This window comes from Alexandromys fortis, unplaced genomic scaffold, assembly GCF_014885135.2.
Source record: "Alexandromys fortis isolate MF-2015 unplaced genomic scaffold, M_Fortis_MF-2015_v1.1 scaffold_10, whole genome shotgun sequence".
Lineage (NCBI taxonomy): Eukaryota > Metazoa > Chordata > Mammalia > Rodentia > Cricetidae > Alexandromys > Alexandromys fortis.
This window is the reverse complement of record NW_026067895.1, coordinates 13314534-13327641: the sequence shown is the minus strand read 5'-3', so window position 1 is coordinate 13327641 and position 13108 is coordinate 13314534. Positions and strand designations below refer to the sequence as shown.

Below are 13108 nucleotides of genomic sequence, written 5' to 3'. Positions count from 1 at the left end.
TACAAGAGTTTTGATATAGTCATGCCTTAAGACTTGTTGTGTCCAAGGGATTGAGTTAATTATTACCAGGAAAATTTCCCCCCAAATTGTGCTGTGCTTAAATATACCTAAAATAAATAACTCTGATTCAGACTCTCCATGTTTGAAGTAGAATCAGCCACTGAGTCATACTGAGCCAAATTTCCTTCTTAGCCCCTGGAACTGACACTCCCTGGACCTACTCTCCCTGGAACCAATTCTCCCTAGACTGATACTCCCTGGACTGACACCCCCTAAACCTACTCTCCCTGGACCTACTCTCCCTGGACCGACTCTCCCTGGATGGACACTCCCTGGAAGCGACACTCTGCTGGCCATGGTGTTTACAGAGAGCCCCACGTGGAGCAAGTTCATCTCTGGTTCCTCCCCCTTTCTCTCTGTTTCTTCTTCTCAGGAAATGAAATACCTCTCACCACCATGAATTCAGTGCCTCAGCCTCAACTTAAGGACTCAGCTGGCAACAAAAGGCTTCTAAAAACAGGATTCTTGGTGGAAATATCTTAAATCAACATATCTGAGTAGTTGCAGTGCCTGTCTCGGGCTCACCCTTAGGAAGAGCTTTGTTCCCATTTTTTCCCCATCTGCCTTGGTCATTCATGTTTCCCAGCCAAACAAAAATTTTCCTAAAATCAACAATCATACTTCTCTATATTATCTACTCTCTATCCCATTGTATTCATAAAAATGAGAGGGTACCACAGCCCCCAAGCCTGGGCTTTTGGAAGACTTACAATGTACCATGGTGGGAGGGTGTTGATGACTACTACAGAGAAGGATAATAGGGAATACAGCTATATCCTCAAAACTATTACAGAGACAAAGACAGAATTCAGTGATTATGAAACACCTGTCTGGATAATATAAATACCCCATATCTGTGGAAGATGCTGCTGATGGCAACCGACATTGTCTTGAGCCATGACTGCACATTGATCACAGATATCCTTTAATCCTATTTTAATTCAGTGAGGTAGGCATTATTAGCCCATTTTTAGAGAGGATAAATCTTAGGCTCAGATGGGCTTTGCAGCATGCCACCAAGCTGGGAAAGCAGGCAGTGGAGCCAGGCTCTCAATGCAGGTTTGACCCCAAAGACCACATTCTCATGCACCATGCACGACATATCAACTTCCTCCGTGTGCCAGGGAACTCCAAAGCAGCCCTGCCCAGCAGGCCTTCCTGTGCTGTAGAAACTGTGTTTACATCATCCACTAAAGTAGCCTCAAGCTACATAGGGCTAGAGAGCATTTGCCAGGTGTCTAAGAGACTGAAGCACCGAATTATAATTTTACTTAATTGAAATGAATCTCTATTCAAATAGCCATAAGTGACCATATGGACAACACAGCACAGTCTCCACACCTTTCCAGACTGTTCAGCATGAAGTGGGCACTCAACTGTGTCAAAGGAACACACTTAGACTCAACGCTATCAAGGAAACTCCTTGAACCCTGTCCACCTTCTCATCACAGAGGCAGGAGAGAGGATTACACAGTAAGGTGCATTCTCTTGCATGCGGTCCCCTGCTACTTCCACTCCCGAGCCTTATTCTTCACTAGATCATCAGTGTGGTAAGTAAAGTACTCTGAATGTCTGTACTCCAGGCTTTCCACGTGACAGGAAGAGTCACAGTTTTATAGGTTATCCCCTACCTACTATAAGTCCACTGTGTCAGCTGAGCAGAGCGAAGCAGGCAGTCTCCTCAGAAAGCTCCTACACACAGTGTCCCTCAAGTTATTTGCTTGTTTCTTTGTGTTTCAATTTAGGGTTTCTCTGTGTAGCCCTGGTTGTCCTGGAACTTGCTCTGTAGCCCAGGCTGGCTTTGAACTTACAGAGATCTACTTACTTCTACCTCCCGAGTGCTGAGATTAAAGGCAGGTGCCACCACTGCTTGGTTCCTCGACTTTTTTTTTCATTACTGTGCCCCCACTTCCTCAGAGTTGAGACATTTATTTTATAATTCCCACTTCCATGAAGTTTATTTATGGATTATTGTTTAGAGAGGCCAGCTAGATCCGTGGCACGTTAGAAAGTTCTCCATACTAATTCATAATGAGATACTTCATGAAGTCCTGGAGCAGGGTCCTCTCAGGAGCACGAGGTGTCACCAGGCAGAGGAGACCAGGACAGACATGATGGAATCAGATGGAAAATGCCTAGAGCAAGATCGCCATTCATAACCTGGGGCAGTTTTGAGGCGGGGCTGTGGCCTGGAAACAGGGAGAGAGCTCAGGGTTGTCCTTCGACATTCATGGCACCTGCTGGCTCTTTATTTACCACAGGAGGAGGCTCTGAGGAGTGAGCAGGGATGTTGGCGCAGGGCCAGTGGGATAATCACCTGCGCTTTTTATAACAACACTACAAAGGAAACAGGGTGGGCTAAACAATAGCAGACTTTAAAAATAAATATCCGAGGGCCAGAGATGCCTCAGAGCGCTCTTTGATGAAGCTCCCGCCCACCTGAGCATGAAGTTTTCGTGACAGTTTCTGTACCTTCCAGTCAAGGTGTCAAGACGAACTCTGACACTGGAGTCAGGCATTTGCTAGGGCTCCGGAGGTCTGAGTGGACATAACATCCAAGCTCAGGCTGAGACAGGAGTTAAACCACCGCATGGGTGACTCCAGCTTTGTCACCAGCAGAGAAGTCAGTTGCGCAAAGAGAAAAAGAAGCCTGGGTTTTATTCCCAAACTCGATTTACTCATGGACACGGTCATCTTTAAAAGCCTGCGTATCTCCTTCAGGTTGGTTGCAAGGAGCAAGCTGAACAACCTCAGCTTGCACAGCCTGTGAAGATTAGAGCTGCCGTCTACACCTATGGCATCAGTGGTCAGTGATGTGTGTCCCTGAGCAACAGAGCACACTTGATAAACATCCTCCTATCCATTTCCCATCCCCCATCCTTCGCTGCACAGCCATTCAGTAATGCTTTTAAAGCGGCAAAAACTTTCACGCTCCAGTGTAATCCTCCAGGGGCACTGAGGTTAAAATAAAGCCTCACGCTGAGGGATGAGACCCCACGGACATCTCTCCAGCCCGCATGCGTACCTGCTGGACACAGCACATCACCCAGCCTTCTTTTCTGTGGGACCAAGCCCCTCTTCAAAGTCCTTCCTCTCCAGCTGTTATTCCCCACTCCTCACCTGGCTTTTAAGTCCTTTCCTTAAGACAGTTGTCTGAGCCCCAGGGGGCCGTGTGCTCCGCTTTGAAATAAGAATCAATGAACTGATTAACATTTGCTGCGGCACGAATAGTAAAAACTAAGAGACTGGGGTTCAAGCTGAAAAATCAGAGAAGCAAAGTAGCCAAGTGACTAGAGAGCTTTTGCCTCTACGAAACCTTCAGACTGCAAGAGAGCAAGTTCCTGTCTCATCCGGTCTTATATTCCCCTCTAGAGCTCGGCCTCTTTGGCTAACTAGTGTGGCCACTGGGATAAAAGGTGTGTGCCACCACTGCCTGCCTGACCTGTATGGCTGACTAGTGTGGCTGCTTTGCAGTCTGATTTTCAGGCAAGCTTCATTTATTAAAACACAAATAAAGTATCACTTTAATTTCACTAGACTGTAAGAGCCTCATAGTCTCTCTCTCTCTCTCTCTCTCTCTCTCTCTCTCTCTCTCTCTCTCTCTCTCTCACACACACACACACACACACACACACACACATACACACACACAATTTAGCATATTCATGTGTGGTTGTCTACCCCAGCCTTCTGGGAAGCAGAATGTTCTGTCCCAGGTGCTACCCTGTGATTTATGTGATCTCGGGGAAAGTGGCTTAATCTTGTTCCAACCTCCGGTTTCCTTATCTCTACAGATGGAGACAAGACCCCGCCCACTTGACTACTTCTTAGGGTTGCAACAAGGAGTAAACAAACATGTTTCCATTTTTAAAACTGTGAAATGTTTTCTTTTCATTCTCCAGGGGAAAAACAAGGCTGGGCATAATCTCATTGTGTTAATCTAGGGTACTGGAAATCTCAGCTGTCAGGATGAATACTTCTGGGATGGCAAAGGCAGAGGGAGCCTGCAGAATGTATTCTCTGTCTGCATGCTTCACCTGTGGCATATGTGTTTCTTAAAGACACTCACACAATTGTAGAGCTCCCTTTAAAAAGGGCTGTATCACAACTCTACACCTCTCTGTGAAGTTAGCAAAATAAACTCGTCCTCAGGTAGATTATAGAAGAGTCACGTCGTAGTCGCTGTCATCTGGCCCAGGTTTTGCCTCAAAGTCGATCAAGAAACAGTGAGTGTGGCTGGGGAGATGGCTCAGTGGCTAAAGGGCTTGCTATCCAAGCACGAGGATTGGGGTTTGGATCCTCATCACCCACAAGAAAAGCTGGGGCAGAGGTGGGGGTAGTAGTTTTCAACCCAGCATCATGAGGGGGAGACTGGGGGCCCTGGGAACCTGCTAGCCAGCCAGCCTAGATAAAACGGCAAGTTCCTGGTTCAGTAGCAGACTCTGTTTCCAAAAACAAATGTAGAAGAACGATAGAGGAAGACATTGACCTGTGGGCTCCCCATATGCACAGGTGTGCACACCCCTATAACACCCCCCACTGACTGCAGCATGTGCATGCACGCACGTGCATGGTTCTTTGGCTGTTTGGGTTTCTCCTGTATCACAGAAGGTTGGAGCCATTGGTGTTTGGGGGTCAGTTGTTCAGAAGATTCCGCAAGCTCTTTGCAAGGCTTGTTATCCAATGAATGCATTCAATACAGTATAAAGCATTGGTTCTTAACCTGTGGGTCACGACCCCTTTGGGGATTGATTGAACAAGTTGCCTAAGACCACTGGAAAATAGATATCTGCATTATAATTCATAACCATAGCAAAATTAAGAGTTATGAAATAGCAACGAAAATAACTGTATGGCTGGGGTCACCACAACATGAGGAACTGTATTAAAGGGTCGCAGCATTAGGAAGGTTGAGAACCACGGCTCTAGGGGATCTTAGTGACTCAACTGTTCTCTCCCAAAGTCCACACGAATGTTTTTACAGCCACAGTTAGCACAGGGCTCAGGGAGATGATTTTTGTTTCGTAACACAACTGTATTTATCCTCCTGTGCAGATCCCAATTCTACACATTTGGTAGCTGAGGCTTCTAGGTAGAACTAGTGAATGTTACAGGCTGTGGACAGAGTCTTTTAATATTGGCTGCGTTTCTTGAATGACAGCTTTCGCGCCTTCACACGTGTTTTACTGAATCCTAATATCAACCATTGCAACTCTTGGTGCCAATTCAGAGACCTTCTGGAAACCTCTGACAGCTGACAAAAAAGCACTAAGAGACAGTTTTTTACAGTTGAGTGCCAGTGATGTATCTGGGGTTCACAGTGAATGGCAGAATCAGTGTTGAAAGTCAGGCAGCGTGGCTCCCAGGTCTGGCTCTCCTGTTTAGTTGTGATAGGTCCTTCTCCATGAGGAGTGTCCTTAAGGTGTCTATTTGTAAAGAATGGCCCAGGTGAATGTCACTGTGTAATCCTCTTCCTGAGTGTGCAGGCTTGTCGGAGCCCTAAGTGAGTTGTATGAAGTCTTATGTGCATCCTCCCATCTTATGTTCAAGTTTCTAGGACTCTGGTTGGTTGAAGTCTTACTTCTGACCTGAGATGCTATGGCTTCTTCCATTCCCTTCTGTATTGAATTCCCTTCCCTTCTCTCTCTTGATTTCTATCCTTTCCTCAAAATTCCTTCTTATGTTGCCTTATTCCTAGAAAACATTGCAATATTCTCTTTCTCATTAGGATAGGCCTTAACTTTATAAATTGTGGATATACCACTGAGCCTGGCTCACTGAAGATGGAATGAATTAATGGTATCCTAGGATCTATACTTTTAGAACGCTGGAGAGTCACTAAAATCTCTACAGTATTCCACTCTCCCTTGGGGGTGGGGGAAAGTTTCTTACAGTCAACGGAACCTCCTGGTACCAGTTCTAGCAGAAGGCACGCCCACTCACGGTTGATACTCTGGGACTCCGTGTCTTGGGAAGAGGCTGAATTGGGCTCTTTTTATCAGCCATTTTTCATTCTGTTTCTGTGCAGACAGCACATTCATGGGAAGGCTACTGCTTCCACAGCTCCCTTGGGTGACGAGCATTCTAGAACCAAGTTAATATAGTCAATCTGCCAGCTTCAGAGCTACGTCCCTGAGGGTCTCCAGAAGATGCTTAAGTCATCTTCATAAAGATACCCAGGCTCATTTCCAATTCCCAAACAAGGCGAGGAGAAGGAAAGGGGGCACTTAAAATGCAGGATGAGCCCACTGGTTCTAGATGCCACATCTTTGCCTTCTTCAACACAGGGCTCTCAGTCTCTAAACCATCTTGAAATGGTAATTTCATTTTTTAAAAAACGGAGTGAATAATAAACTACTGAAGTTTCAGGAGAGCCCTGCATGCTTTCTTTCTGATATCCACCTGCAAGCTGTCAGCCACCTGTGTTTACCAACAGGTGACTTCCAGCAGATGCCAAGTTGTGCAATTAAGTGATACGTGCATCTTCAAGTCTTCCTGTCCAGATGCGAACACCCATCTTGGCTCTCAGAGGACCTTAGTTCCATGGACAGGTGGGCGGCTGGAATTCACCCTCTTAGAAGTGTGTTTATTTTCCTGTTAGTTTTCATGTAGTTGTGGTTAATAAGCATTTATTAATAAAACTGAATGACGCCATCTGAGCGAGGTGCATAGCATGGCTCTTTTGCTGGGTATGGGACTGTTTCCGGCATACAGAAGACCATGAGTAAAGGAATATGGATAGCCTTAAAAGAATGTAGACTTTGAATCTGCTTTAGTTTGGTGTGTGATGCTTTTTTTTAATTTCAATGTTTTTTTTAAATAATAAAGCTTATATATAAAAAAGAATGCCTTCATCAGTCAAGACAACCTGATGAGTTGTGCAAGACTCAATGTAAAGGGTAAAATACTTCTGATTCTTCAAACCACTTCACTTTCTTCTCCACCTGCATTCTATAGCACCTTCTGAAGACATTGATTAATATATTTTTTTCTATCAGGGTCTTACGTAGCTCGAATTAGGTTCAAACTCACCATGTTACTATGCAGCCAAGGCTGGCCTTAAATTTCTGATCCTCCTATCTCCACCTCCCACATGCTAGGATTACAGGCTTGAGTTACTACACCTGCCTTAAAACCATAAGGTCATAAAAGGCCTCAGTTTTTCTTGGTTAAGAAGTAAGTGGAAAAGAGAAGTTTCCTTTTATGGTATAAGGCAAACCTGAAACATTTTGCAACCCTAATGTAGGAGTTAGAGTAACAATCACTTTCTAATCTGTGGTAATATTCTAATCTTCTGAATGCAAAGTCAGAATACCTTGGAGATCTATGCAGATATACGCCCAATCATTCAACCAGCGCTATCTTGGCACTGTTGTTTTTGATAGATGGAGGGCAGCGTTTGTACTGATATCTAGTGTTTGGTGATGTGCCCTGCTCAGGAAATGGACTCAGTTCTGGTATTCACACACTTGGCCTCGGAGAGACAAGGAGCAAAAGAAGGGTGTTTTCTCAGCTTGGCATAAACTTGGAATGCCCTGAGCCATTCACAAGGGACATTTCCCGACTTGCTCCACACACCCTTGTATGCTGTAGGCATTTGCAGGAAACAGTTAAACACGAGCTTCTTCCTGATCTGGGGAAGAAATACACACTGAAGCCAACATCGATCTGATTCACCCTGACCTGGACACTCTCCAGGATCTACTGGCTTGGTGGAGATCCAACAACCCAGCAGGTACTAGGGTTAAGTACTTCAATGGGCTTTAAAGGCAAAGACCAATCCTTCAAGACAGCAAAGGAGGTTTTCTCTAAGGTGGATTGTCTCCAATGGCACATGTTACAGAGGACGCACTTCCTGGGACAGGAAGCCTGGGTGGTGATGGAGCCTTTCCTCATTAGAATCAGGTGTTGGGCCTGAGGTGAACCATGTTGGAACACTCTGGTGTGGAGGCAGATGCTTCTCTACCATCTTCAAAGCAAAGTGGCTAAGAAGAGGGGAGCCCTCTTGAGGAGCACAGACCCTGAAGAGCCCTTTCTGGGAGTGACTGAATGCTGGTGTCTTAGCTGCTTTTGATTATGCCTCAGTCCTTGGCAACACTCGGTCCTCATCCACTCTGTGGAGAATTGCTGAGCCCCTTGAGATGGAGGAGTGAAGAGGAACCTTGTCAGGACAGAGGCTGGATGGCAGCCACAACAGACAGCAGGGTGCTACGAGCTGCCAGGAAGATGTGCCTTGGCATCCCGGAACGGGATGAGAAGGGCTGATCTTTTCTTGTGCTGGTGGTAGGAGGCTCCAGCCATCAGACTGAAGAAATGTGACCCAGATAAAAGCTCATGAGTCGTGGTGACCTATTCCTGGGTTTTCACAGAGCCACAGTTTTCAGGCAGCTCCATCATTTCCCCCCATGATTTCTCTAGAGGTTTGCTAGAACTTAGCTTAGAAACCGAAACTTTCAAAGGGCATACACACACATCTCCATCACGGCAGGAAGGTACTCTTGCTTCGGGATGTAAATCATGGTGAGAATTCTGGCTTTCTATGACATCCTGTCTATGGAAATGCTGCCACTATACCATGTCCCCCCTCCTGCAGAGGGCTATGGGGGTATACAGCAGGTGACAACTAGTGTTCAGCAAGCCGACCCACTGGATGAGTGAGCCCTAATGGGGGGCCCCACCAGGCAAAGCCGTGGTGTTACCCGGTAAGCCACAGCCTCATAGCAATACACAAATTAATGGTGACGGGATAATTTAAGATATGAGTTAGCCAGAAATACGCTTAAGCTATTGGGAAAACAGTATTGCAAATAATATGATTTCTGTGTGATTATTTTGGGAGTCTGGGTGTCCAGGAAACTAACAAGTGGGGTCTTACAACATCATCCTACACCATTTTCTCTCAAGTCTAAATTCAAATTTCCCAGATAAACATGATTTCCTAATCACACGTCTCCAAGGATATTTGATGTTAAAAAAAAAAAAAAACAGCTGTAGCCAGGCAGTGGTAGCAACACACCTTTAATCCCAGCACTCAGGAGGCAGAGGCAGGTGGATCTCTGTGAATTCAAGGCCAGCCTGTTCTACAAGAGCTAGTTCCAGGACAGGCTCCAAAGCTACAGAGAAATCCCATCTTGACATGGTAATAAAAAAGATATAAATGAGTCCTCTTCCCCACATTCCTGCCGACTCTCCCCGACTAACCAGACGATTACACACACACAGGTGACATTGCCCTCCCAGCCTGTTTCTACTCACGTCCCTCAAACCTTTGACCTTTCATTGTTTTATATCAAAAGAATAAGGTGTGTGTTGGCTTTGGCTCCCAGCAATTGGCGAAAGGGAAGCGAAGAGCTGTGGGCTACTGTTGGGATAGAGGAGCTGGGCTACCGATGGAATCTGAGAGCTGTACATTATTTCCTTACATAATTTGCAAGGTCAACCTACACAAGAAAACCTCCAGCCTGCAAATCTGGAAGAGTTATGTACTGCCGAGAACGATACTGTCCAAACACACACCATTATAGAAGTAGTATATTCATACACATATTTTTTTTTTACCCTTTCTTCTAAACTTTGGCTTTCTATATGAATTCTGGTCTATTCTGGGTTGGGTTTTGTTTGTTTGTTTGTTTTTTAATCAAACCATGTCATACATCACATAGCTTATAAGCTTTGTATTAGATACATGCAAAATATTCTCTATATGTACAAATGTGAATACTTTTCTTTTTAAAGAAGATTTATGTATTTGTTTTATGTATACGAGTGCTCTATCTGCATGGATGGATGCACACCAGAAGACTGCATCAGATCGCGCTACAGGTTGTGAGCCACCATGTGACTGCTGGGACTTGAACTCAGGACCTATGGAAGGGAAGCCAGTGCTCTTAACCTCTGAGCCATCCCTCCAGCCTGTGAATATTTTTCTTGAGAGAGAAGCCCAAGACTTCATATTGTCTAAAAGAGTACACAAACTGATTTAAGGATCTTCAACATGGAGAAAATTCTAAGTTATACCTGCAATGCTTACAGGAGCCAGGCAGGCAATGAGAGAGCAGAGAATATGGAATGGTGGTTGGTGACTTGGGTGTCCTCAAATGCATTTGTGCCAGCTAAATCAAACACTATTGATATGGTGAAACATGGGCCCTGTTTGCAGATTTGATTTTTTTTTAATGCCAGAAATCTGGGTATTTATAAGAAATATTCCAAACTTCAAATGCTTTCGATAATTTTAATAAGCAAACATTATATGAGACGAATAATGGATCTTCTGTTTCCCTCACCCCGACCCCTCAGGCTACTAGGCTTGAAAGAAACGGGGAATTTTTAACCATAACTAAACCCATAAGTAAAAGTAATTAAATGCTCTCTTTAGGTTTCTAATAAGCCAAGAACAGCAAGGTCACTTAAGAAAAATGATCCCATGGGGCTCTGGTCTGCCTGGACTTTGGCACCTGGGAATCGGCAAATGTGACAGCTTTTCAGAGAACGTAGTGAATGACGTCAGTGCCGACGCTCTCCCTGCCTCCTCTAATGTCAGACTCCACAGACAGAGCCTTTGCCATGACACTGGGAGAGAGTTCCGGAAGGAGGACACGTCAAGGCTCCTAAGTGCATAGTTACATAAAGCCTTGCGTTTTCGATTTCGATCATGTTTCCATCTGATGCCATCTTCTGGTGTGCATCCATCCATGCAGATAGAGCACTTGTATACATAAAACAAACACATAAATCTTTAAAAAGAAAAGTATTCACATTTGCAATATAGAGAATATTTTGCATGTATCTATACAAGGCTTATAAGCTATGTGATGTAGGACATGGTTTGATTAACAAACAAACAAAACCCAACCCAGAATAGACCAGAATTCATATAGAAAGCCAAAGTTTAGAAGAAAGGGTAAAAAAAAATATGTGTATGAGTATACTACTTCTATAATGGTGTGTGTTTGGACAGTATCGTTCTCGGCAATAAATAACTCTTCCATAACACTAGTGAGAGACACCATGTCACGTTTTATCAAGTGCTAGAATGAAAGTCAGTGTAAGAAGCACAGAAGGTGCACAGCAGCGTACCAACTCCAGATAAATGTCATTAAAAAATATGTCAATCTGTACATAAGAATGCTTGGTGCAGTTTGAAGGAACTCTGCCGTGTCTCATTTGGCCATAATGACCCAAAGGAGAAATACACGTCCAAATCCAGCTGTGTTGTGAGTGCAGATTTAAAAATACTAGCCTTTTAGACTAGGATGCAAACTCTAATTAAACCTTCTCCATAGCTCCTGGCTGCTGACACCACGGCAGGCTGGCAGGGCAGGTACCTAGAGCTAGTGCTGAGGAAATGGGTGACGAGCCAGGAGGAGAGGCACCCTCAGGACAGCTGCCCAGAAGTTAGTGGGCCGGAGAGCTAAAGCTGGGAACCAAAGGAGCCAGCTCCTGGAAACATGATTGAAATCGACAACTGCGTTTTTCCCGAGGACATAAGCTGACATTTCCATGGCCAAATACTCATTTCCCCATTCTGTGCCCTAGATAGAATTTTATACATAATATGTTTAAAAATGGCATCTTGCTCACAAGACATCACATGCTGAACAAATGAAGGGTTGAGCTGGGGTCAACAGTGCCAGCGGGGCAGTGACACAATGAAGCAATGCCACTTTAAGAATTCCACTACACTTCAAGTCAAGGGAATGTGCTTTGCAAATGAGCTCTCTCTCTCTCTCTCTCTCTCTCTCTCTCTCTCTCTCTCTCTCTGTGTGTGTGTGTGTGTGTGTTGTGTGTGATCTGTATGCATGCCTGTATGATGCACCTAATGCATTTTTATTTTTCCATATTTAGTAAAGAACAGCCAAGGTTCTCATGGGCTCCTTAAATAATCAGAGAACACAAAGTACCTGTGATCATGCTGGATATGATCAGTGGCAAAATGACAAGCTTCAGCATCCTCATTAGAATTTCTCCGGGAAAAGCAAAGTAGAATTTATCCAGATTTGAGAGCTCACTGTGTCCACGAACCAAGACTCCTATGACAATGCCTAAGGAAAACGGGGAAGACAGAGAAAACACTTTTAGATCTCTTGCATATAATTTAATGACAAAGTACCACAGAATGCAAATTTCAATGGCAAGAAAAGCTGTTTAGACCATCTCTTGCAAATCTACAAAGTTTAGAGTTGCAAAATCCAGAAGGTAGTGGATAGGAAGCACGCATTAAGAAAATGTAAAAAAAAAATATCCTTCACATGAAAGATTTTGCTTTGATTTCCTCCTCATCGGGTCTCTCTATTGTAACAAGACATCATCAAAGATGACTACGGGAAAGAAAAGATTCCTCATCAGAAGCTCCTTGCTCTCCTTGCCTCTCTTCATCTCTCTCTCTCCTTTTCCCTCTGTAGTACCTAAAAGCAAGTCCAGGTTTCAGGTAGTGATATTTTGTTTGTGTTTTAACAAGTAAAGATCGCCTGAAGATCAGAGTGCAGAGCTAAGCCACTAGAGGCTAGAGAGTGGTGGCACAAACCTTTCATCCCAGGACTCAGAAGACAGAGGCAGAGGAATCTCTGTTAGTTCAAGCTACCTCGGGCTACACAAGAGGAAGTCTGTCTAAAACAGAAACAGAGTTCACACTAAGGTGATTACCGCACTTGGGATCCCAGGCCTTTAATCTCATCATAGGGAGGTGGAGACAGGAGCGATGCTGGGTGCAGAGAGGAATATAAGATGGGAGAAGACAGGAGCTCTGTCAGCTTGAGGAGTAGTGCAGTCTGAAGATGACGTCTGGGGTGCAGTCAGAGGACACAGTCTGGGGTCAGGCTCGCCCCTTCGATCTGAGCATTGGTTGAGGTGATAGCTCTCTAGTGGCTGGCCACTCTGCTTCTCTGATCTCTCAGCTTTCACCCTTTAATATCCAACTCGGGGTTTTTATTATTAAGACAAACTAAAATTTGTGCTACAGTTTTGTGTATGCTCAGTAAGTGCTCTAACACTAAAATACATCCACATTCCCCAAATTTGCAACCCGCTATAACTCTTCCCACAGGCC

At 44.6% G+C, this 13108-nt stretch overlaps 1 protein-coding gene across 1 annotated transcript in view; it reads right to left on the bottom strand.

Annotated features, from left to right (window-relative positions):
• Slc1a1 (solute carrier family 1 member 1) overlaps positions 1-13108 on the bottom strand; it is a 64893-nt gene that overhangs the window by 19175 nt on the left and 32610 nt on the right. Inside the window, exon 2 of the mRNA XM_050159033.1 lies at positions 11964-12104. Coding sequence (XP_050014990.1) covers positions 11964-12104 — 141 coding nt within the window. The remainder of the gene's footprint in view (positions 1-11963; positions 12105-13108) is intronic.